Raw genomic sequence first — 27,116 nt, forward strand, 5'->3', positions numbered from 1 at the left:
ACTTCTATATGTTAAAATTTTGAACTATATAAAAAAATTCCATAAATAGAAGGAGTAATGGTATCAAAGTTCACAAAACTTTAAGACAGATTTTGATCCACCTATTTTACATTTAAAGTTAAATAAGGGGATATCTAGATTTCTTTGTGGTCCCAACGTATTTCATTACCTTGGTGTAACTTAAAGTCACAATAGGCAATTTTAAGGTCTAAAGACTATGTGTTAGTGAAGACTCCCTACCCATACTTATTCACTGTCCTCTTCTGTTTACTCTCTTCCTGTATGTAAAAAACACTTTGTAAATTACTAGACATTATATAAATACTAGCCAGTGTGATCTAATTACTCACACTTCTCTCCTGTAGTGAATTCCCTCCATGGCTCCTTATTTACTGGGTACTTACTAATTACGGCCAATCCGTGTCTCCCACCTCATCCCTTGGGTATTTTAATAGTTTCATTTAGTAAAGTAATAGCCCATAATGGGTTAATAAAGGGCAGTTAAGGATGCTGGGGTACAGCCCTTTGAAGATCTGTAAAGTACTCCCAGAGGTGAGTCATTCTCTCCTTCTTTCTGGGTGCCTTAGAAGCCTCATCTTAAAGGGGGTAATAATAATACATATCTTCTTTTCTCAAACAAGATATAGGTGTGGCACATGTATGTGTGCTTAATATTTTTTTACATTTGGCCTCTTGCCTCAGCAAGAGAGCAAGAAATAGGACTGAAACATGGACAGAAGGAAACTGAGGAGATCGTTTCCTCCCCACACCTAACTTTGTGGGGAGAGACAAATATTAGGAATTACAATATGCATTAGTTGAACATGATCATTTTTGTTTCATCACAAGAGACCCTGACTAGGTCTTAGGCAAGTTACACCTTTGTAAAATAATATTAGTTTTAAAAATCCAGTGAGGTTTGGGGAAAATTAAGCAATCAAACTCATTCTCTATGAAGGTGTAGTCCAGCCATTCACATGTCTTCCTACACTTCCTGGAACATTTTTTAGGCAAGTGCAGCTTTGCCCAATGGTTTTGGTCTGCACCTGCTGAAGAGAAGCGTGGCACTAATAAGACATACTGATTGGTTTATAAACCCTGTCTTTACACGTGGACTAAGTGCCCTTTGACTCTTTCAAACTTAACGCTTTAGATGTGACCTCGTCTTTACAACCCATATGAGAATCTGAAAGGTAACTAACGTTTCTGACACTAGGAAGGCTGGTATGTCTTAGAGTAATACTCCTATTTTTTTAAAAAAGATTTTATTTATTTACTTTATAGGGAGAGAGAGCAGGGGGAGGGGGAAGAGGGAGTCTTAAGCAGACTCCATGCCGAACACAGAGCCTGACGCAGAGTTTCATCTTGCAACCCTGAGATTGGGACTTGAGCCGAAACCAGGAGTCTGACGCTTAACCGACCGCACCACCCAGGTGCCCCTAGAGTAACACTCCTTTTAAGTGCCCTTTGTTGGCCTATACATGTGTCATCATGAATTAAACCGTTTACTAGTGACCTGGATCAGTGCAGACAGGCTTGGAACACTTGCAGAGCAGATAGTAAACGGTGATGGCTAAAATAAAGAAAGACCATGGACTAGGGATAGGACAATTACAGTTAGATCATCACTGATGAAATAGTGACAGTCTATGTCACTTTATGCTACATGTGGAATTCATTCATTTACGTAGTCACAAATCTTTATGGAGTATCTCTTATTTGCTAGTCATTGTATTAGGGTCAGGAATACAAAAGATAAAGAAAACAGGATTATCACTTCTCTCAGGAGGTCACATTCTACTGGAAAAGACTGAATGTAAATAACAAAATAATAGCTCCTCTCATCCATCTATCCCAAGTGAGTTCCTGCTACTGTTGTTAAGTGATTCGCACATACTCAGTCTCACAACTATACAGGGTAAATATTACTATTGCCCCTTTTGTATAGATGATTGAACTGAGTCCCAGAGATGTTCGTACTGGTACAAGGTCCCCCAGTAGTAAGCAGTGCAGCCAGGATTCGAACCCAGACCTGATAGTCTTCCCCGCTGCTGCTGTATTCTAAAAGAAAGCTGTAAAGGGGGGTCAGGAACCCCGGGGAATGGGTTAGCACTGTTTTCACCACTTTGTTTTATTCCTATGTCCCATATATAACTACTTTCAAAAGTTCGGTGCATTTCCTTTCAATTTTTTATGCAACTGGTTTTGGCGCCTTTTTTTCAGATATAGTTGTGATTATATTGTATATACAATTTCTAACATGTGATTCTGAAGTCTGTCTGGAGGCCCTGAATATTATTAAGCAATGACAGGGGAAGTCCTTGAAAATCATTGTTTAAGGGCTGTCATGGCCCAAGAGATACTTTTTTTTTTTTTAAGATTTTATTTATTTATGTGACAGAGAGCCAGTGAGAGAGGGAACACAGCGGGGGGAGTGGGAGAGGAAGAAGCAGGCTCCCAGCGGAGGAGCCCAATGTGGGACTCGATCCTGGAACGGCGGGATCACGCCCTGAGCCAAAGGCAGATGCTTAATGACTGCGCTACCCAGGTGCCCCAAGAGATACTATTTTTTAATACTATATTTTAAAAACATAATTCACTGGGAAAGTAGTCATTACTTGTAAGAAGTGTATATTATAATATAATAAGCAATTTATCTTTAGGGATCATCACGAAGGCTCACCTACATGTTGATACAACTAGAAGTCTCAGGTGTCAAAATGATATTTAAATACTTTTACATCCTCATGTTATTTAACCTAAGCAAGTGGAATTGGTGCATCAGGCATCAGAATTATAATGCATTTATAATTTTAGAAATGTCCACAAATATTTGTCAAGAGGCTCAGTAAGAGAAATGCTTCTTTTATAGTGCTAAAAATTGGGGTTGGGGGAAGGGATTTAAAAATCATAATTATGGCCAGCCTTTCCATAAAGTATACTTCTGCTTAAATTTTAATGATGGTATAAACAGGAGCACACTGCATGCCATAAATACACATCTATTAAGAAGGCATACGAAACTCCCATTAGAAAAATAAGGAAGTGGGTGGGGGAAGGGGAAGAAAATTTGCTGCAGAGTTTTAAACTGTAGCTACTGACTTTCACTTCAGAAGCCAATTCTTACATTTGAAACCCCAACTGATCTAAGCAAATTTTTAGTTTGCCAACTAATGAGTTTAAAAACGAAGCCCTCCTGTTGTTGCTTGATTTCCTTTCTGCTTCAGTTGTTCTTCCAAATAAAACGCTGAAATGCCAAGGAAGCAATTTTCAGAAATGCATTGGGAGCTAAACCGCAGCTGTGTATTGAGATCACATGTAGGTGGACTTCACTGGTATTACCTAAAGCCTCTATAACATTCTAATATTATTTAAAGGCAGAAAAATCAATGCTTAAGGAGGGAACTTCTTAGCTTCGGTAGACAAAAGCAGAATAAAATTGCATGGTCATGAAGTCATAAAAAAGACTCTCGTCTTTTAGTTATGATTGCCAAATTCACTCCAACCTTGCCCCAACATTGATTTGAGAGTAAATTTTTCAATATGAGACAAATTTGCTTAAATCCGATCCAAGATAAGCTTTTAAAAAGCAATCATATCAGACCCAAGCATTTTACTTAGATGATTTCATTTGGTCCTCATAACAACCTTATGAGATAGCTACCATAATTTCCTTCATTGTACAGATAAGGAAATTGAGATTTTAAGCAACACAGAGGTTTAAGTAACTAGCCCACATTTACAGTTAAGGAGTGGCAGGGGCTGGAATGTGAGCATAGATAAGGCTTCCTAAAGCCTTATTTTTTTGCCACTTCCTTGTTCAAAATCTCCAATGGCAGCTAATAGCCTATCAATCCAATTGATAAGAAATTAATGAGCCAGGATATATCTTTGGAGAGCAGAGAATGAACAAAGGCATAGGGAGGAAAAGGCACACCGTTTTTTAAAACCAGCTTTCACAAAAGTTGCTAAGAGAGTGAATTTTGAAAGTTCTCACTAGAAGAAAAAAAATTGTAACGTATGCATGGTGACAGATGTTAACTAGACTTCTTGTGGTGATCATTTTACAACAAATATACATGCATCGAATCATTATGCCATACATCTGAAACTAATATAATGCTGTATGTCATTTGTGTATCAAGTAAAAAAACAGCCTTGCAGTTTCAGCTCACCCCCTGGCTGTTGGTTTGCCCCCATTCTCAGATCCGTTCTCCAACCTTCTCTGCCCTGCTTTCACGCCCTCTGGCTTCTGGTCAGGTTTGGCCAGTGGGAGACACTGGCAGAAGGTTGGAGGCCTGGAGGAGAGAGAGTCGGGCTGTGTCTTCCTCATGCCCTCCCTACGTCAGCACTTGTCACTGGTAGTAACTGCGTCTTTTGTCACAGGGCTGCTGCTGCTCTGTGGGGCTGCTCTCAGCTGAAGAGGTGCTATGGGCCTCCTCCTCCTAGTTTCCAGCTGTTTCAACATCCCTTGTTTCTTCCCTTCACCTTACCTGGGTTTTTTGTTTTTAAAGATTTTATTTATTTATTTGAGAGAGAGTGAGTGAGCGAGAGAGAGAGCAAGCCAGGGGTGGAGGGGCGCGGCAGAGGGAGAGGGAGAAGCAGACTCCCCGAGGAACAGGGAGCCCAACGTGGCTGGGGACCCTGGGATCCTGACCTGAGTCGAAGGCAGACGTGTAACAGACTGAGCCACTCAGGTGCCCCTTAACCACACCTTTTTAAGTCATTTCTTCATTAAAGTGGTACTTGAATTAGCTGGGGTAAATTCTGTTTCCTGCGGAGATCTGATTGATAGACTTTATCTTTCCTCCTTTCTTTTTTAGTTTATTTATTTGAGAGAGAGAGAGACACAGGAGGGGGGGGTGGTGAGGGGAGGGAGCAGACTCCCGGCTCAACAGGGAGCCCAGGACTCTGGGATCATAACTTGAGCTGAAGGCAGACGCATAACTGACTGAGCCACCCAGGTGCCCCAGAGTTTGTCTTTTTGGTCTTTTCCCTCCCTTCTTCTTATACAAATCCATTTATTCTTTCATTCATTCAACAAATATTCACTGAGCCAGGCACTCCTCCAAGGGCTGATGGTAAAGGACATCAAGGTGAATAAAACAGACAAGCTCCTTGCTTTCCTGCAGCTTAAAATAGCTCATGCCTTCATTTCCCTATGTTTTTGTTCATTACCTGCTCCTCACTCATCTCTTGACAAGTGTAATTTTTTAAGCCCTAGCTCCAATATTTTTTTAAAATTTCAACATCTAGATTCCTGTTGAGCACCATGAAGGGCTAGGTTCTGTGCTAACAACAATTCGAAAAAGATTTCTAGAGGTTTCACTGGTCACGCCAGCATTCCAGATCGTCTTGGAATTTTCCTGCGCGGACTGCAGCTGACTATTTCGCCCCTTTGAAATGCTTGGTTCTCCCAGATGATAAAGAAATGCTTGTGTCAAGGATAATTTATAGGACTATTATTTTCCCCTAACATTTCTAAATAGTTAGCAAGGTTTTTGTGCTCCTTTTGCCTCAGGATAGGAGTGTGTTGAGGAAAGTTTTCCACAGACAACCTGCCTTCTGTTTCTAGAGGCCTGAACTCTTGAGGAAATCATGGTGCTAGAGAGGGGAGAGATGAAGGTGGACAGAGGCAGGAGTTGGAGAGGTAACTGTAGAAGCCTCAAGGGAGAGCTGAGGCGCAGCCTTCCAGAGAGGTGTCCCCAGCAAGTCTGACCTCTAGTCTCTCAGCCAGAACAAAGGCCCAGGGAGGCTAGACGACGGCCTGTCTGAGCTCCCTGCATCCCCTGGCCACACTGGCACCACAGTACAGAAACCTCTGTCTTCAAGGTACAGGAGTAGCAAGGTGCAAGAATACCATTAATCTTCTCCAAAGTTTGGTTTCAAATAAAGTAATTACATACCATCAGATGCCGATGTTGCTTAATTTCCCAGTAGCAGAACATACTGCCTACTACTGTGTTTTCCGGAATTGAGGTCATGATGCTTAGTTGACATCAACTCTAACCTGTATCTAAACTTACACATGAATCATTAAATTGTATTTACAAAACCCTAAGCTGCTTATGAGAAATAAAATTGTAGTTCCCTGGGTACGTAGGAGTATTCTTCCAGAACGGCCTTTTGTTTTCCTGCCTGCTTGTTTATGATAGTGGGGCAGTGGGAGAGAAAGATTGAGAGAGAGAGAGAGACAGAGAGAGAATTGGCCAGATTCAAGGGTGTTTTATCAAATCATTATAATTTAGGATAAGAGTTGGTAAACTATGCCAACTTTGGTATGACCCATGAGCTAAGGGTAATTTTTACATTTTTGAATGGTTGAAAAAAAGCAAAAGGAGAAAAGTATACTGAAACACATGTAAATTTAAGTTAAACATCTGTATCTATTAATATTAAATATAAATTCAAACATCAGTGTCCATAATAAAGTGTTATTGGAGCGTAGCTACGCTTAGCTTTGTGGCTGCTTTTGTGCTACAAAGCAAAGTTGAATACTTGTGACAAAGACTCAAAAAGCCAAAAATGTTAACTACCTGGCCCCTTACAGAGGTTTGCTGACCCTTGATGCAGAGTGAATATGGTAATTCTCGTTCCCAGGCTTTAAACTTGGCTGTCCAAGAGAGGATCTAGTGACGTAATATCTCGATTTATTTTTATTTTTGTAAGGAGTAGACAAAGGTTATTACTCACCCAGGAGTAAGGTTGGCATCAAAATAGACTGAATCCAAAAATGGGGCCATTTCTGAGTCAAACAGAAATCAATACATTTTGAATGAACTTAGCCTGACACAGGAAGTTCTTTTAGAGACATTATAACAGCTGCCATTTACAGAACTCTCACTGTTTGCCGCAGACTTCGCTGACAACTCAGTGTAATCCTGAAAACCACCCTGAAAGGGTATTTTAAGGGTGTTATTTAGGTGGGGCAATGAGCTGAAATATAAAAATCAAAAGGTGTGTTCACTCCACATGAAACTCTAGAGGTTGGTGAACGAAGAGAAGTACTTCTAGGGGCGCCTGGGTGGCTCAGTCCCTTAAGTGTCTGCCTTCAGCTCAGGTCATGATCTCCAGGTCCTGGGATCCAGCCCTGCATCGGGCTCCCTGCTCACTGGGGAGTCTGTTTCTCCCTCTCCCTCTGCTGCTCTCCCTGCTTGTGCTCTCCCACTCTCTCACTCTCTCAAATAAATAAATAAAACCTTAAAAAAAAAAAAAAAAGGAAAGTACTTCTAAAGTACAATGCAAAGGGCTGGGGTTTCTGCCCACCTGACGTGAGGCCTGGTCTTGTGGCAGATAAAAAGACCAACTTTACAGAGCTGTTTTAAGGAATCAGTAACCTAACTTATGGAAAAACACCTAACCAGTGTCTGGCGAGTAGTGGTTGCCCAATAAAGATTGGTTTATTTCCTTCCTCTTTTTTATCTAATTAAATTTCATACTTACTGGGATGCCTGGGTGGCTCAGTCATTAAGTGTCTGCCTTCTGCTTAGGTCATGATCCCAAGGTCCTGGGATTGAGCCCCACATCAGGCTCCCTGCTCTGCTGGGAGCCTGCTTCTTCCCCTCCCACTCCCTCTGCTTGTGTTCCCGCTCTCGCTGGCTGTCTCTCTCTCTGTCAAATAAATAAAATCTTAAAAAAAAAATTTCATACTTACTAACATGTATGTGGGCTGTGCATAAAGGAAGATTGGACGAACATGGCAGTAGTTATAAAGATGGTTATCCACAGGGACTCAGCAGTGGGTATGGGCTAGACGGGCATAGGCATGGGAATGTAGCTTCTCTCTATATTATTCTTATATTGTTTTGATTTTGAATCATGTAAATATATTAGCTAACAAAAAATTAAATTAAAAATCTATGAGGCTTAATTAGGGACCTATACATTTTGGAGCCTCTCCAGTAGAGGCCTACCCAATTTTATGGTAGTGGTTTTCCCCTTACATTAATTTTATTCCATTCTGTTCTTTTTTTTTTTTTTTTTTTAGATTTTGTAATTTTTTAAAAAGTAATTTCTACACCCAACGTGGGGCTCAACCTCACAACCCCAAGATCCAGAGTCACGTGTTCCACTGACTGAGCCAGCCAGGCATCCCCATTCTGTCTTTTTTTTTTCTGTTTTTAAGGATTTCTGTATATATTTGAGAGAGAGAGAGCCCAAGCAGGAGGTGCAGAGGGAGAGGAAGAGGGAAGCTGAAGCTGACTTCGCTGAGTGTGGAGCCTGACGTGGGGCTCGAGCTCACGACCCTGAGATCATGACCTGAGCCAAAACCAAGAGTTGGTCACTTAACCAACTGTGCCACCCAGAACCACCTGCCCCCCCCCAATTCTCTTCTTTTTAAAAATGTACTTTGGCCTTAACTTATTCCTTGATTTGGACACATAATACATACCCCATTTCTTTGTTTATACAAATAACTCCTGTGGATAATGGTGATTCTTCAGCCAGTGGTTCAATTTTATACCTGAAACTGAGCTCCAGAGAGCTTGCTATATCTGGTTTTCTTATACTTTCATATACACGACTACTAGTGGCTCAGTGCAGTAGCATTATTGGTACGAACACATGTACTCTGTAGGAGGTAAAATACTGACTACTCACTGATGTCATACCAAAATAAATCATAACATATGTCGAAGTTCAACTACTTGTTTCCAAACTTACCAGAACATTTCAGTGGCTTGTGACAGTAGAGAGAATCAAGTCCTAGCTCCTGGACCCTGCCTTCCAGCCTGCCCGTGTCCTGATGGCCCTGCTTCACCCTCCGACCTCACACACCACCCGCAGGTCTCACATGCTGCTTCTCACCCGTGTGTCTGTCACTCAGTGGCAGCTGAGTAAATATTTGATTAATTGATGAATGAATGACCAGTAAACATTCTGATACTGATTTAATTTTTCGGAATGTTGTTTCTCTTAGAGGAGAACTAGTTGGGCTAAATTATTTACGTAAACCCCATTCTTCTTAATCATTCTCTGTCGCTTTCTACATTTTTTAAACTGTCTCTTTCTGAGCCAGCTCTCCTGAGTTTAGTTCATATGAATCAAACCACCCATTGGTAAATTGGTGAAAACAAATTTCAAGGCCCGCTGAGCCTATGGCTTGGAAGAGACACCAGAAGGAAGCATTTGGGCAGCACAGACAACCTAGCCGCCCCCACGCACACAACTCTAGCAGAGTTTCTGGGCATAAACTGGGTGCATGGTCCACCCTGAATAGCAGGAAGCTCTCCAGAGTCTGGGACCTCATGGATCAGATTCAGTTAGTTAGGATAATCTGCAAGGCTCTTTACCAATTGGTCCCAATTTCCTCTTTTTGAGCTATTTTCCCCCTTGCAGCTCTCTGTTCCAGGTCGGTCAGTTTCCTGAAGCATACACTCTATTCATTTCTATTCTCTTAAATCTTGTAAATTTTATTACATCTTAAATCGTATTCTTCCCATTAAAAAAAACTTCCCTAGGTTTGTTTGTTTTTAATGTAGTTTGTTTTGCTTAATGCCAATTAAAATTCTCTATGCCACAAAAGCCTAAATAAAACCCATCCCTTTCCCATAATCTTTCTTGGCACCTGCTGTTTAAACCATAACCTCTAATACTTGTCCATATGTGCCCTAATGGCTTCCCAGTTGCATTTCTTTTATACATCTTGTTTCCTCAAATAGAAGGAATGTTCTTCTGAGACGTAATTTGGGTTTTCTACTTCTTTATCATTTCTCAATAATGTCTACCACAGAGCTCGCTGGACTGCTAGGTGTTCTAAGGATAACAATTAAGTTGACTCTCCAGAAAGCATTTTCAAATTGCGAGGAAGAGAATGAACAGAATGAATACATAATATTTGCCATGATAGGTGTTCGTGCTTGGTTATCTGATGTCATTTCAACAAAATGATGCCAAGTATGTGTTATTTGCCTTATCTCTTAGAGGCAGAGAAACAGATGTTTGCAAACATTTAACGACTGATCCAGTGTCACAGAGATAGTATGTGGCAGAGCTGATGTGAAAACACATTTGCTTGATGTCATAGTTTTTTTCCTCCCCTCTCTCTTTCCACTCAGTATTTTAACAGTGGTAACAATCTTTAAAGACTGAAGATCATAAAATGTTATAACGCATTCTTAGCTGGTAATTTGATGAAAGAAATTAGTTTTGCCTCTAAAATAGCACTTTATCTTTTTTGAAAAATTAAATTAAAATTGCACAGGGGACAGCTTCTCTTTATCAAATAAAATATGGGAACAAGGGGGAATCGCTAGGGAAATAAAGTCGATAGTTAAAAAAATAAAGCTTTGCTCATCTTAGTTAACTATCAAAAAAATCCTAAAGTTAGACAAACTTTAGGCTTCTCAATTTCTTGGAAAGGAGCAAGAACATCAAGGTATACTTTCTACTGCTTGCAAAAGGGTCTTTCAAAGACCGAGATTTTTTTCTTCCTTTCTTCCGTCTTAACTTTAAAAGACAAACTAACATCGTAGCACAAGTGTAATTTTGAATGCTTTCCAAAATAAAATCTAGACCCGAAATGCCAAGGAGGCAAAATGGCAAAAACGATCTCATAAAATTCTTTCTTGAAACCCAGATCCTCTTTCCATCTCCAAACCACATTACCCGCTCTCCCTGCGTCTGAGCCTCCCTCTTGCCCTGGAGTGTGTGTTTGTTTTATCGTTTCTTCTCTATTAGGCTTTTTCTTTTTCACTGACTGGGAGACACCTGAGGGCTGTAGTGGGCATGCTGGGTGTAGGCAGACGGTCTCCAGAAGCTGCTTGACGCAGGCAGGATGGTGTGGGGCAGACAGAAGGAAGGATCCGTCCGTCCCTCTTCCAGCAGGGCCACTCCCCCTGAGAAACTTCCGAGCTCCCTTTGGGAGATGACTACAGAAAAATACATTTTATTGACATCTTCCTTTCCCATAGTTCCCACCGCCTTCCCTTCCAGTGAGCTCTGGAAACTCACATGATAAGTCATATCCCTTTATGTCCTCTAGCTGACAGATACCATTCTGAGGCTAGATAATAAGAGGAAGGGAAAGGATGAGGGGGAGGGAAGGGGCTTTTTGGAGGAGGTAGAAGCTTTCCTTACGTAGAAAAACCATTTCCTCTTATTCTAACCCCAGGCTTGTTTTAATTTTAAGCTATTAATTTGAAATAGCTAATCGGTTGCCACAGGCATACACACATTGCCAAGATTGCAAAATACCTGCTCTTTTCTAATCAACCCCAAAGTGATAATGATTTATATGTATAATGTGCACTTAGCCTGAAAAGCCCCGGCACATTCTACCCGGTGATTTGCCAAGATTATTCAGTAGGACTTTCTAATTCATACTAATGGCTGAGAGGCCCATGGAGGATTACAACATTTTCACGACCGAACAATAGACTGAACATACACTTTTTAAAAAACAAAAAACAAACCCCACAAACTTTAGGAAGCGACTCCACAAAGCTTATTTTACCCATTTATTTGGACAAGTGTCATTTTGCTTTAAATGTTTATCATTCTCAATGGGGTACAAGTGGAAATGTCCTAGGAGCCCCCAAAGAGAAGTAAGGTTTACATAGCATGAGCTTTCATTGCTGCTCTGATACCAAATATTTACTGGGAAGCAGGATGGGTTTCTTCATTTAAATGAGAATTATTTGGTTTGACTTAATGAAGCAAGAATTAACTGTTAGCTGTATCACTTAACCCACTGCTGTGATGTATTTATCTTTATTAAGGAAACCTAATACATTCTTGGCAGGTCACAGCAACACTTCACATCTGAGGGAATTGGTAGGAAAGAAGACCATCGGTTCTAATGAAATGACAGCAGGAATTTGAGCAGTATGGAGTAAGAGTATTGAAATGTTTCCGCCATCCCAATCAGAGCTTGCGTCCTGTCTCCTACCCAAATGCCAATCCACTCTTCACTAATCTTGCAAAACAGTGTCTTGACCACCCCCTTGAGTCCCACTCCGGGAATTCCGTTCCCATAATGGGGTGCTCTCTCAAGGGAAAGTACAACTCAGCATCGTTAAGTGCCAAACCTGGCGTAGCAACTTCTCTTGGCGTTCTGCCATTCAAGTCAACTGCAGTGTTGACCCAAGTGAGATTATGAAATTATCTTGGGAACATCATAATCCTAGGGAACAGGGTTGCAAAAAGATTGGCTTCCACTTGCTTGAATTTGACTTATCTTTTCCAAAAAGCCTTTCTCAAACTAAGGTGTATTTAATATCGTGACTAAAATATACTCAACATTCAAATGAAATTTCCGAGGCAAAATATTTTTATTATTGTGTCTTTATAGTATTAGAAATAAGGAGTCATGAGAAAAAAGGGGGTGACAAACAAGAGAAGTAACCGAGGGTTAGTTTTTCAAATAAAAATTCTACTCGATATGCTACTTTACAATAGTGCTGAGTGACTGCCTCTCCAAGATCTCAATATATTTTACCAAAAGAATCCTTTTATTATTGGTGTCTCAGGTTCTAAATTTTGAAGCTTCAAAGATATGTGTTTTTTCCCCCAGTAATGAGATAATCCTTTTATTTTTACAGCAGATCCCTGAAACATCACTTTGGTAGAATGATTATGTTTATCCCTTTCTATGGATCCTTGTTGCTGTTTCCTCACCTAATATTTCACGAGAGAAAGAAACTGCCTGGAATGGATAAGGAACGTGAACATCTTCGGGCCCCATTCTCTTGATGGAACTTGTTTTCCATTTGGTGTTGGAAACGTGGAAAACAGGCAGAAGAACACGGAATTCACTTGTATTGCATATCACTGCAGTTGCCAGTGTGTAAAGTGAATCAGTTGGACCTCAGGTGCAATCCTTGCCCAATACGATTTGGATGGTTATAGACCAAACAAGTTTGGCCTCTGCGTGTCCACAGAACACACAGATGTCCTGAGAAGTAGTATTGGTAACTCAGTTTCTCACGTCCAATACCGAACAAATCCCTAGTTGTGTAGTTAAGGGGACTCAATGTGTTCCTTAAAGAAGCCCTGTAGTTCTTCTGCTCCAAGGTTTCTCTCTTCTGGTTATCACAGTCGTATACTAACCGAAGTAATTCCATCCTAATGTGCCTGTTACCTATGAAGAGGGATGTCATGGTACATTTCCCCCACGGGGGGATGGCTTCTGTGGGTAAGACATGCACACATATCTGGATTGTCACATACTCCAGAAACCTGTTGGGTTTTACTGTAAATGCTCTAAATGTACAGTTGCTAGTTTTAGGGTGTGTGCGTGTGTGGGAAACTGTCCATCAAAAATGGAGCTTAACTTTTCCTGTGCCTCTTGCTATTGAAATACAATTTTTTTTTTTCTCTGCTGTAAGCTCAGAAGTGGAGTGGAACAAGTTAATTAACACACTGGTGGCTTAATACATTTTAGCCCCTGTTATGCAAACAATCAGCACTTCGTTTCCAATCAGCACCTTCTCTGGAGCGTTGTTTTGGTGAAGCTCATATGGAGCCAAAGAGGGATTCTTTAAAGAACAAAATAATTTCTTCTAAGCTCTTTCTGCCCTGTCTTTTAAAATGCGAAGGCAACAATTCCATGGACTATTCATTAATACTTTAACCCCTTGGGTGCCTGGGTGGCTCCGTTGTTAAGCGTCTGCCTTCAGCTCAGGTCATGATCCCAGGGTCCTGGGATGGAGCCCGTCATCAGGTTCCCTGCTTGGGGAGCATGCTTCTGCCCTCCCTCTGCCTGCTGCTCCCCCTGCTGTGCTCTCTTTCTCTCTGTCAAATAAATAAATAAAATCTTTAAAAATAATACTAATAATTTAACCCATCCATAATACTGTGGAAAGTGTCAGGGAACATCACGTTTTATAAGGACATATCTAGAAAATAGCTTTATCAGCAGGCATCAGCTCTGTGTCTTTACCTATCCACAGAGATTGGACAGTGCCTGCCAGCAATCTCTGAATCCTGAGGAATAAATAACAACAAAATCCTTCATAGGTTTTTTTTTTAGGTTATTTTTGGCCCTTGATGTCCTAGATATAGAAATATGCAGGAAAAGATTTATTTGTACATTGAACTCTTTGCTCTGCGTGGAATTATTCAAAGAATTATTTTAAAACTAAAATATTTTACTATACAAGGAGTGAGAGTGCAATCATGGAATGTTCCTCTTCCAGAAGTTGCTAACTGGCAATCCCTGCTAACTGCCTGCAAACATGCTTTTTGTGGTCTCTGTGTTTTTCTGTCAATTGACCTAGGAGCCATTTTATGCGAACCGGAAATTTCACATAGAAAAACTTAGGGATTAAAAACAGTCTGTCAGTAGCGGGTCTGCACTACCCATAGGTAGGAGCTAAGTAGCAACTGCCCCCTATAGATGGGGCTTAGGCCCTCCAGTAGATGAGGGGTGCACTCCCTCATATCAGGAATAAATCTTTTAGTTGCCCCTTTAGGGCAGCATGGGCCGCCATTTTGGCACATTTCTTTGCAAATCACAAATCAAATTCTACAGTAGGTTTGCCAAGGACATTTGCTTTTGTGATCCCTGCTCTTGACAAAGACTTTTTTGATGTCATAATCTTTATTAGGAATCATAAAGAGGGGCGCCTGGGTGGCGCAGTCGTTAAGCGTCTGCCTTCGGCTCAGGGTGTGATCCTGGCATTATGGGATCGAGCCCCACATCAGGCTCCTCCGCTAGGAGCCTGCTTCTCCCTCTCCCACTCCCCCTGCTTGTGCTCCCTCTCTCACTGGCTGTCTCTTTGTCTGCCAAATAAATAAATAAATAAATAAATAAATAAATCTTAAAAAAAAAAAAAGGAATCATAAAGAGAAAGTATAATAATGCTTTCTGAGCTCCTTAGGGACCTTCCTTTCCAGGAAGATGAACCATCATTCATTAAACACCCATCATGTGCCAGGCACCTTTCTTCTCCTATCTCAGGGGATCATTGCAACTCTCTCAAGTGGGTATTTTATAGGCAAGGGAAGTGGAGCTCAGAGAGACTAAGTAATTTGCCAAAGATCACACAGCTCTTAGCTGGCAGAACTAAATCGCATTTCTAGGCCCGCCCAGTTCCAAAGCCCAGACTCCTCTACTAAACCTCCCAAAGATTTCGGGTGACTCCATAAAAATCTCATACCTCTTACCACATCCCTGTTCAGGATAAGGAATTGAATCAGAGAGTTGGAAGAGGAAAAGGGAAATTTTTAAGCTTTTTTAACTTCTCAATGGCTATGTCATCATTTCCTTATTAGGACGGCAGTAAAATTACCTATTTTGGTTTCTGTAATTCCTCAGGAGCTGTGAAACTTAAACGTATGTGCGGCTCCTGTAGGCTGCTAGGAGGTTGGCATCCACAGGCTTCTGTTTTTTCCCCGGCTGTAGAGACTCACTCCTCACTTGCTGCACAGCTGTACGGAGCTCAAATTGTAATAAAAGTGGTTTAGTGCAAACCATACATACATAATGGTCTTTAATTTCCCCCTAGGCTTTGAAAATCTCTCTTAATTATCTGCCTGTAAGCTTGGAATTTCTTTGCCAAGTCTATCTTCATTTACTGAAGTGTCTCCAGAGCACCACTTTTAGAGGGATTTCTTCAGAAGTGGAAACTGGCCCCAAGCCCTCGTGCTGGGGAAGGTCAATGCAAACGATAAAGTTGACTTGAAAACTTACTCCACTCCAGTGAGGCAGTCACTGAAGGAGAGGGAGTCTGGGCCCACTCTGTAAGAAATGTCATAAAAATAGGAGTAAGGGAGGCAAAGAAGAACAGGCCAGACCTGGGGGAAATAACAATTTAGTCAAGTCGATTCTTTGGGTAGAGAAGGAGGCCTTCCTTCTGCTCCAAATTCCTGCTCGTCCCAACACAGTTACACCACCTTCCTGACACCTCCGTTCAGAGCCTTTCATCCATCAGTTACCCATTCAGCCATCTTTGAGCACCTGTATTAAATGACGCCTCTCCGTTCCTCTCTATCCCCTTGCCCACTTTACTCTTTCCTTTTCATACTGATCATGGCACATTATATTATATATTCAATTGTTGTATATGTTATTTGTCTCTCTCACCTTCATGGAAGCTGTCTGAGCACAAGAACATGATCTATTTTGTTTACTGCTATACCCTTAGCACTTTGTTCGTGCAGGACACATAGTAGGAATTCAATAAATATAAGTTATTGAATTTTCAATACGTACTTCGGATCTAAAAGAGAGTAAGACATGGAATCCACCTTCAGGCATTCATAGATCTTTTTTTATTCATGCGTTTGTTTGTTTTTTTTGAGAGAGAGAGATAGATATAAACATAAATGCAACTCGAACTATACCTTGACTTGTATTCTGCTTGTAAAGCAGAAGTCCTTTAACTAATTAGCATTGGATTCCATAGGTGTAATGGTTAATTCTATGTGTCAACTTGACTGGGTCACAGAGTACACAGATATTTGGTCAAACATTACTCTGGGTATGTCTGTGAGGGTGTTTTAGATGAGATTAACATTTGAGTCAGACGATGGAGTAAATTGTCTTTGCTAATGTGGGTGGGCCTTGTCCGATCAGTTGAAGGCCTGAATAGAACAAAAAGACTGACGCCATATTGCTACCAGCACACCAGCCCCTCATTCCCTAGGAGTAAGAGGGGACCCCTACTACCTGACTGCTTTGACATTGGTCTGTTCAATTCTTCAGACTCAGAAACATCAGCTCTTGGTTCTCAAGCCTGCCAGCTTTCAGACTAGAACTTACACCATTGGCTCTCAGGCCTACAGATTCTGGCTGAAACTACACATTGGCTCTCCTGAGTCTCCAGTGTGCCAGCTGTAGATCCTGGGACTTCTCACACTCTGTAATCGCATGCCAATTCCTTATAATATGGATAGATAGATGATAGATAGACAGACTGACAGACGGATGATAGCTCTCCTATCGGTTCTGTTTCTCTGGAGAACCCTAAACAAGGTAGTGGGCCAGGCATGCTAACTTTTAAAAGTGTCATGCCCTGCTTCTCTTAGAAGCAGATGCCAGGAGGAAGGAAATGTGCAGGCGGCTTAGTGAGGAGAGTGCTTGGGAATGATAAGGGATAAAGTGGGGAAGAGAAGGAGCAGGCAGGGGGAATCTTCAGCTTATGGTGCAGGTCTGAGGTCTAGGAAAAGGAAGAGGGAAGGAAGGATTGAGTAGGAAGAGTTTCAGACTGTGGCAGAATTCTGAGAAAGTTTTGACCATCCTGCTGGAAAGTCCCCACGCCAAAAGCGCCCATATGAGGAATCCCCCCTTGAGACAGGAATGGCCCAGTTCTAGTTCCCCTACTGTGCTCGGTTTTTGTCTGGGAGCAGCCCTAGGGGAAGTGTGGCCTCTGAGTGAATGCTCAATAAATCCAAAATATGGCAGCTGGAGGCCATGCTCCATCACGGGTTCTCTTAGAGGGAGCATCTCGGCAGGGCACCCTCATTCCCTTTCTTCTAGAATGCCTTTCTGAGGCTGAGGGTGGGCTTTTGCAGGTTTCAGTAATCATAGAATCTCTGTGAGGAGGACAGTCTGTTTTTAAGGGGGGATCCTAGGGACTTCTCTTGGAGTCTATGATCTTACTTAGATTGTATATTTACCAAAGCCGGTCTTGGAGCTGCGTCTGCCCACCACCAAGAATAGGATATGGTGGTGGGAATGTAAGGAAAGCGGGGCGTGGCTGCTGACTCTCAACCCTGCCAAGGCCAGTGGTATGGGACAGCAAGCACCTGCCATCTGCGATGGGAGGAGAACCTGGTGTTGGAAATCCACCAACGCATGGACCAGCTCTGGTAACCACACTCCACTTGACAGACCTCTGGCTGAGACTTTGGGGATCTGGATACATTTCAATAGAGCTAGGAGTAATATGCCAGAGATCAGCTTGCCTTAGTTGGAGCAGAAAATCTCCTGTGAGTGGGCAGGAAAAGATACTAGGCCACCTGTTCTTCTGGCAAACAAAATAGTGCTTGTTTTTGTTAAGTGATTATGAATTAAGTTCTTTCTTTTATTTCTCCTTTAGGATCAAAATTTATTAGCAATTCAGAAGATTTGTGTGGGCTGGGCTTCCCCTGTAAACATTTCCCTCCGTTAATGTATTTCCCCGACTCTACAAATTAAGAGAACTGCCGCCTGAAACTTGTAAAAAAAAAAAAAAAAAAACCAAGAAACAAAAAAACCCACCACCTTTGTCAATTGATTTTGATGGAATCATAGTGATCAAACATTAGCACTAGACAGGAATTTGGAGATCCTTTACTGTTACATGTAGGGAAATTGGAACCCAGAGTAATGAGGGATGTCCCAAGGTCACCTGGCTGATAATGGCAGGAAGAAGGCTGGAACCCAAAGCTTTCTGCCAGACCTCTGCCCACCTTGGCAGCCTAGTTTTCTTCTCTGATTGTACCTTGCTTTTTATTTTAAGTCCTTTAAGTTAAACACATCCTTGGTGAGCCAAAGATATTTTTGTAACTTGTTTTCTAGGAAATCACTTTTTTCTCTGGCTGAGTTTAGTGACTTAATTTGAGAAAGAAAACAAAAAATAATGCTGTGCCCCAGGAGCCTATGTAAATCCCATCGCCTTGAAACCTGACAATGGCCAAAGCCTACCATAAATCCTGTGAGGGAAAAGACGAAGAAGCGGGGCGGGGCGGGGGGGCCTGAGATCACCCCGCTTTGTAAGTGGTAGATCCGACGTTTGTTTACTGGATGAATGCAGGACGCCAGCAGCTGCTTGCCCGTGGACTCTGAAATTTCTTTGAGCTGGAAACAACCTGGACAATTATCTATGAGGAAACAGAGCCCCAGAAAAAGCAAGTTAGGACTGGAACGCACACACCTTTCAGTTCTTAGCCAGATGATTGTCTACAAGAAAATACTTTGAAGAGTCCAAAGAAGAGGCTTTTAATTGAAGACAAGCGAGTGCAAATTAGGAAGTCATGTCAAAAGAGCGCATCGGTGGTTATAATCACTATTGAGCCCCTCATATGTTCCATGCACTGTTCCAAGTGCTTTCCATGGATGGAGTCCTTCTTTCACTGGGCTAGGCGTCAGCTTCACCACATTAGGCCTCAGCAATAGTTCCTAAATCCCAGGGGCCTCGAACGGCAGAGGCTTGTTTCTCCCATGTTGTATGTTGGTTGTGATGGCTGAGGTTCTGCCCCACATGGCTTCTTCCATGCAGGATCCAGCATGAGGAGATGACCCTACGTGAGATGTGTCAGTCTTGTGGCAGAGGAAAATGGGTGCAGTGGCCCCAAAGCCTCTGCTCTGTCATGGCATTTATCACTTCTACTTAAATTCCACAGGTCAAAGCAAGTCACGTGGCCAAGCCCAATGCCAATGAAAGGAACACAGCAAGTCATGTGACAGTGAGCAGAGAGGTGAGACAATAAGCAGAAATATTGTATATATATGTTTATATATACACTTTAGATATATTATATTTAATATACACAAAATTTTTTTAACATGAAAGGCAGCATATTATTTGAAACAATATTGTGATTTACCACAGCAGGGATCACCACTTTACATTTATCAGTTTTTTTAGTCTTCACAACAAAACCTATGAAATATGTTAAAATGCCCTTTGATGCCCCAGGTTCATACAGTGGAGCTCCAGAGCTGGTATTTGAACCCAAACAGCCTGGCTCCAGAGCCCACACATTATCAGGAGGCCATGTCACTTTTCATAATATGCTGCCTTTAATCGGATAGCCCTCTGACACAGCTCCTCTCTCCCCCTCTCCCTCCGCCAACTAGGAAAGCCTGCCCAACGCCTCATGCCGAGACTTTGGCCATCTGTTCTTTTTACCTGCATTGCCACATTCACTTATTTATTCACAAAATATATACTGAGCATCTGTGAGCATGACATGATACAAAACAGGAGGTGGAGAGCGGTTAGAAAGAGAATTCGGAAATGGATGACGGGCCTTGCTCTCACAAACCTAGTCAGGACGCCCATGATTCCAGTGCATGGAATAAAGTGGTTAATTGTAACATGGGTGAACCCACATGAAATTACTGTGGGGAAGTAACAAGAGATTTCTTCTGAGGAGCGAGGCCTAGAAAAGGATGAGAGAAGGGTATTTAGTTTAGCATCTGAAGGAGAAGTTGGGTGTGAAGACGTGCGGGTGAGGGGAAGGAAGGGGATGCGCGAAGAAAGGGGTGATAGAGGCAGCAGAGGCCTTAGCTCAAGGCCCACACTCAGCAACTCCTACGTGGGCGAGAGCAAAGATGACCTTTGTCACTTGATTTTAAACTGCTGTCCCAATACTGGGTCACACTGCCTGTCGTGACTAATATTTCTACAACTCCCGTAATTATCTTTGCATAACACAATTATATTGCATTGTGTTTAATAATCATCAAAGCATTACTTTGATAAACATTATTTTCTACAATATATCAAATATTTAAAAATCTTGTTTCGGCTTTTCTTCATCTTTAAAAACGAAGCCAGCAGCTCTAAAAAATGAAAGCAGCTCTCCTGTCTTTAAATGACCAGTAGGCTCTGCAGTAAAACACAGTGGGAAGAAAGTATCATCATTTTTGCGGGGAAAATTGTTTTCATTCATTCATTGACTCAACCAGTAAATATTTAGTAAGCACTTAATGTAAACAAGCAATTATCCTAGGTATCGGGGAGGCAGCAACGAACAAGAGGCACAGATTTCTGCCCCCACGGATTGTGCGTTTTGCTGAGTGCGCAAAGAGATACAATGAGAACCCAAAAGCTAAATTGCACATTTATGGAGGAAGCAGACCTTGATTGTCAAGCTGACTAGTATCATTTTTCTTCTGCAGAATGCGGGAAGTCGTTGAACGTCTTCTGCAGGGAAGCTCTAGTGAGAACTAGGCTTTGGGGGGTTAAGCAGGCAGCATTGTGCGTGTGTGTGTTTCAGGGGGAAACATCCAGAAAGCATCTGATATCCAGCAAATCGAAAAGCAGTCCTGAACCAGGGTAGTCAGAGTGAATGCAAAGCCCGGCAAGATGTGAAAGATTCCCATAATGTAGAACAGCAGGAAAGGAATTCCCGACTGTGTAGATGGGAGACTGAGACAGAAGAAAGAATCAAAGCTCCTATGGTTTGCAGCCTCGTCTGTGGTAGGGGTAAGGTGGTTAACTATAGAGTGGGCATGGACACCAGCTGACCCCAGCTGCGAAGTTAGGTCTGATACTTAACAGCTATGAAGCTTTGGGTAGGTTACTTAACCTCTCTGAGCTTCATTTGCCCAATCTGTAAAAGTGAAATGTAATCCCTAACTTGCAGGATTAAATAAGATAATAATATTCAGAACACAGACTATGCTCTCAATAGCTTTTTGTGGTGATTGTTATGGTTCTATGGGAGGTGCGCTGGCTTGGGGCATGCATTTGAATTAACTGTAGGACATGCAAAAAGAGGTGTCGGGTGGACAGTCACAAAGGTGGGAGCCTTAGATGAGCCCCTATATCAATTAATAATGGTATTTTTATTATAGGACTTCCAAAGGGAGATGTTAAGTAGATAATCAGAAAGTTAGGAACCTTACATGAGCCCCTATGTTAATTAATAATAGCAACGTATTAACATTTATTCTTGAGTGTTTACTGTGCTAAACATTTGACAGGCTTTAGCTCCGTTAGCCCTCACAGCAAGCCTATAAGGAAGATATGGTTGGCATCACTGTTTATAAATGAAAAAAATGAGATTTAGTTGACTAAATTTAGCCCAGGCTAGCCAGCTAATGGAGAGGCAGAACTTGAATTTAGGTCCCCTTGACTACGAAGCCCACACCCTTACCATTCAAGGTTTGGAGTAGCAAACTGGAGGCGGCACAGCATTGGCTTGCCTGCCCAAGCCCCTGCAGACACACCCATGTCTCCCCAGTGGCTGGCCCTGATTCTCCTGCTGTGCTTATGAAGAAATGAAGTCAGTCTGAAGGGAACCACCCTCCCCACCTGAGCACCCCCCCTTTTGTGCAGTGGAGCAGATTTTGTTGGTTCCACTCAGATCCCAGTCAGTCACCCTAATCATGACCACAGACAGCTTTTTGGGCTCTGGAAAAGTAGTCACGGTCCTTCCAGGCTGACTATCTCCTTCCTCTGGTAACTTTGACCAAGGCCCCTGGGGCTGGGAGCCAATGTCGAGGAAATACACCAGTCCAGGAGACAAGACCCAGGTTCACCAAGGGCCTCTGCCATTTACTACCTGTGTGATTCTGGGCAAGCCCCTATCTTTCTGGGGCCTTTTTTCCTTCCTCTTTGGCAAAGCAGAGATAATGACCCAGGCTCAGATCAAACAACAACGAGATGAGAAATGAAGGCATCTGCAGAAGGAATCACTATGTAAAGACGGGCTGTTCTCTGTGGTGTTGCTGGGTTCTAACAGGGGCCAGGGGCCAAGTGCGGGAATGAGAAAAATTAGGGCAGTTAGCCCTGAGAAGATGTCAAAGCCTTGAGCCCCAGAATGCTTCCAAGGGAAACATCTTGCCTGACCCTGTCATCAGACGACCTTGAACTTTGGTAAAACCTATTTTCACTCTTCTTTTGTTTCCCAAGTGCAGCCATCATGAATCATTTTTCACTCAAGAAAAAGTGTCACATCCGCAGTCCTGCCCCTTGTATTTTGATGTTAATTTTAGCATTACCTGTGTGGATTGCTGGGTTTTGAACCAAAACAAGCCCTGCTTGGAATAGAACAGAGGGAGCTCTCTGACTCACTTAGCAGTTTAAAAATCAAGACTGTTATTAGCTTTGCCATTTCTCAGTGAACAGATTCTGGCAACAAAGCAGACTGTGGTGTTCGGTCCTAATAATTTTCTGTATGAGGATCTGACAAATTGGCTTTCAAAAAATCCATGGCACAAAGATGGCATTTGCCATCAAGTTTTGGGAAGAATCTGATATTATCAGAAGAAAGCATGATGCAAATTGTCCTATGTGTAAGTCAGGGGAGCTTGACTTTGCTTTTTATTCTAAGTCAACCCCTTTAAAATATTAACTCGTTCCAGTGAGCAAAGACCTGCCTTTCTCTGAACATTCCACTTCTCACTTACACCGTCTCACAAGCAGGCATTTTCTTGTTTTCCTTTTTCTTTTCTTTTAATGTACGATCTGGCCTGTCTAAGGAGGCACCCAAATGCCAGAGCAGTCGAGCGAATAATCGGCATTTACTCTGGGCTCTGCCACATTTTCGAACCAGAAGGACGACAGAGTTGAATGAGTGGGGGTCTCTCTGCATGTGGCTTTGTGCAGCAGGCCTGCCAAGCATTACTATTCCAGCCCTTAAACCTGTGCCAGACTGTTAATGTCTTAATGCTTATTCAAGTGTCAGGGAGTGCTGGCAGATGTCAGGGAGAATGGGAGGCTGTCAATAAGGAAATTACTTACATTCACAGGGTGATTGCGGCAGTCTGTCAGGTAGTGTTTGAAAAGAAGGAAGCAGAGGGGAAAAAAAGAAGGTGGCTGCAAACAGTGCTGGGGGAGGGTCCTTTTTAGATCTATAAATTGTTTAAAGATATCTTCTTTTCCTTCCATTTCTAGAACCAAGCTCCAGATACAGCAATCATAGGTCAATCAATACACAAGAAGCTGTTTTCTATTTCTGGAGACTTCCAACAAGAGCCCTGCGACTGGGGCCTTTTGTGTTTGACACATGACAAATAATTCAGGTTCTTTCCTGAGCAGCAGGAGCCCGTTCCCTGGTCATCGGGGAAACACCTATGGTTTTCCATACTGTATAGATTTCACTCAACAACTACTTACTACCTGCTCTATGCTAGGTGTGGTAGATAACCCAATGACTAAATGTACACAGGAAATATATTTTAAAACTCTTTCTTAAACATTTGAGGGAGGAAAAGGCATCCTCTTTGCTGTGCTGTTTTAGGATTAAGAATTTGAACTCCTTCGAATCCCACCCATGCAGATGTAACAGGGCCTGCCTGCTTCCTTGCCTGTGTGACAGAGAGGGGTTGAGGATTGGAGCTTCTGGTGAAAGGCTTGCAGGGGATCTTGCCTTTGAAAGCTTCCCTTAGTTCTGGATTTGCCACGGTGATTATATTTATTGCCTCCTTATGCCTGTAAAGCTCTTTTCCTGTCTCATTTCTTTACTGGTCTTTACACGCCCCCCCACCCCATTCCTCCATGTACATATGTGTGTGTGCTTGGCGGGGGGCAGAAATACTGTTGGCATTAGTCAGTGCTGGGATACACGGGAAAAAACGCACATGTAGTTAACAAAACTTGCCTTTTAAATGAAAGGTCAAGACCCCCAGAATCACCCTGGAAACATGAGATACCTCCAGTGTTTGTCCCCGATGATGAGAAAAACACCATTGCATTTAAAGGGAACATGGCAATTCCATTTGTAGTTAATGGTGGCTTTTGAGGGCTGCCTGTTCTTAATGTCCCATATCTCCTATTTAACATAGCCCCCTTCACTATTTTAGAATTTCTCCCAGAAGGAAGAGAAGAGAGGAAGTCAGGCACATGTATTAGTTGCTTCCAGACTACCTAAGGAAAAGTAAGTATTTTACTGATGGAAACTCCAGGGCTAAAGGTGCCCAGGAGTATAGGAATTGAGGACAGGGAACTTTTCCCCAGAGCACCTGAGTCAACTGAACTCCTGAAAGATACTGTGGCCCCTGGGACTGGACTCCGTAGGAACCAAACCGGGGGGCTGAAAGGGTGGGGCAGCGACCTTCTAGACCTCTTCTGGATCCCTGGACCAGGAGGGAGGTGGCTCTGGTCGATCCCCCTGGTTCCCACTCCCCACCACCTTTCCTGGCCGCCCCAGCTCCTGTCCCTGCACCCGGATGAAGTGGTGTGGAGTTTGGATTCAGGGTAAGAGTGTGCTTATGTTCACGTCAGCACAGCCCCCCATGAATGCCCCGCCTCCCTGCTGGTCTGGCCATGGGCTCACCAACTGCCATAGTACATACCCCCAGCAGCAGAACACTTAGTCATGCACGGGGCTCCCGGCCTTTTGAAGTGTCCCCTGACCCTTTGAAGTGCTCTCCTCAAGGGGGGAGAGGCAGATTTCTGTCTGAAAAATGTGGGATCACTGAACTCATCCAGAGGGATTCTCCCAGGGACACCTCACATTTCAGGAAGGAGTCAATAGGTTTCTACCAACTTACCTTGCAGCTTTCCTTCTTTCCCTTGCTGAGCTGAAGCAGAGAGTGGTGGGCTGGAAGCTCTCTGTGGCCCACATACTAGCTTTGAAACATCTTTCCTCGGGAGAGCTAGAGGCTCTCCACCCCCACGGCCCTTGTCCTAATCCACCCGGGGAAGTCAGTCCTACCCTTTCTCCTAGATGCTGCAGTAGTAAGCTGTGGGTGAAAGAGCGTGCAAATCAATCCATCCATCCATCCAATGACTAATGCTGGAAGAAATACTTAAAACCACAGAAAAATATGCTATCAGCCAGACATAACAATATCATGACAAAATCCTGAAGTGTCAGAAAAAACAAGAACAAAGCATTAGGTTTCCTGTATACATTTATTTTCCCATTTGGTTACTTATAGTATACTGCTCATTTTACTGAAGCATTCCCTTTTTAAAAAAAAACTAAAATCCATAGCATTTTCAAATTATTTTCTTTTTCTCCCCTCTCCTTTCCACATTTACAATTGCTAAATTTATTATTCTAAATCTTTATATTTCCTATATCCTATTCTCTAAGTGATGAGAAAATTAAAAATAACAAGGCCAATAACTATCATTAATTAAGTAGTTACTAAGTGCTGGGATCATGTTGCAAACCATTGCCCTGATGTTACAGGTGAGGATTAACATTTAAGAAATGTTAAACAACTCAAGGTCTCTTTGTTTTGTAATCCCAGCTCAAAGGCTCAAAGTTCCTAAGGTCCTACCCTGGACTAGGTCAGATACCTCTTTAAATATTCATATAATCTTATAACATCTTGTATATTTCCTTCATATTTTTGAAAGTTTGTAATTTTACATTTTTTGTGTCATTATTTGATAAGTATTTCTCCCCCCTAGACTCTCAGTTGGAGGATAACAGAAACCACATCTATTTTTGCTATTACTGAGCCTGATGTATAGTAAGATTATAATACATATTGAATGAATGAATACTGGAATGACTTACTTAATGAATAAATGAGTTCTTTTCTGTCCGACCCCAGAAATCCAGGCAGCAAGAAACGTAGGCAGCAGGATTGCTATTTTATTAAAGTCCTAAGACACAGAATATGCAAAGTGCCATATAATATGCAACGTTAAATCCTGCTAGCCGAACTGCCTGGGTTTAAGCCCCAGCTCCAGTGGTGTTTTTTTTCGTGCTGTTTGATCTTGGACACGTTACTTGACCTCTCTGTGTCTCAGTTTCCTCATTTGCAAAATGGAGATAATAATAGAACTCATATAGTTATGAGCATTAAATGAATGCATAACCTCTCAGAAGAGTACACAGTACTTAGAAAGTTCTTGTATATGTGTTAGATAGTATCACTACTCAGGAATTTACTTAGCACAGAAAAAAAAAAATACTCCAAGCTGATTTCATTCAGAGTCCTATGTGATAGTATTTTTTCATTGATTCAAGCCCCCTGCTTTGGTCCTTCTTAAAGGAGGATCCTGACGGCATTACTCTCAAAGAAGTGGCCCCAGGTTTTTCACTCTCAAGCAGAAAACACCCAACATGAGCCCATCTGGAGATTACTACTAATCTTTCACCCCAAAGGTTCAGAAAGAAAATATTTAGCAAAAATAAGTTATTTTTAAATTTTTAAAATTTTGAGCATACATTATAAATATATATTATAAATATATATATAAATATATATATTTAAATATCTACTACCTTCCCAGTGGGCCCACATCCTCCGTGATCGTTATCAGTAACTGTGGAATGAGGCAGCATGGTCAAGGGCCTGACCCAGAGGCCCTCAGTCCCAGATTTCATGACCACCCTGCCCTTTATTGGCCAGTAGTCCTTAACTACTTCTTGTCTTATTTCCTCAACTGGAAGATGGAGAGGGCTTTAGATCATCATAAAGGTTAAATGAGATCAAGTTCTTAAGACTCTGGTAAGTCAGAAATGCTTCGTAAAAGTGAGTTTCCTGTTACCTCCTGCCTTCTTACTTTCCTTTTTATAACCACCCAGAACTTAACCAATACTCTGCTATCCTT

General features: G+C 42.1%; 1 protein-coding gene and 1 long non-coding RNA gene across 2 annotated transcripts in view; one reads left to right on the forward strand and one right to left on the reverse strand.

Moving 5' to 3' along the window:
- Positions 1–19,372, forward strand: part of LOC105235528 — a 474,820-nt gene extending 455,448 nt beyond the window's left edge. The window contains exon 5 of the mRNA XM_011218932.3: positions 19,270–19,372. Coding sequence (XP_011217234.2) covers positions 19,270–19,356 — 87 coding nt within the window. The 3' untranslated portion in view covers positions 19,357–19,372. The remainder of the gene's footprint in view (positions 1–19,269) is intronic.
- LOC117804416 lies at positions 13,675–25,279 on the reverse strand. The gene is made up of 4 exons (XR_004628836.1): positions 25,094–25,279; positions 18,572–18,747; positions 15,234–15,382; positions 13,675–13,734 (listed from the first exon to the last, which is right to left on the reverse strand). It is a non-coding gene; the product is annotated as an uncharacterized LOC117804416 (long non-coding RNA).
- Positions 25,280–27,116: the final 1,837 nt, after the last annotated feature.

This window comes from Ailuropoda melanoleuca, chromosome 11 (assembly GCF_002007445.2).
Source record: "Ailuropoda melanoleuca isolate Jingjing chromosome 11, ASM200744v2, whole genome shotgun sequence".
NCBI classification, from domain to species: domain Eukaryota; kingdom Metazoa; phylum Chordata; class Mammalia; order Carnivora; family Ursidae; genus Ailuropoda; species Ailuropoda melanoleuca.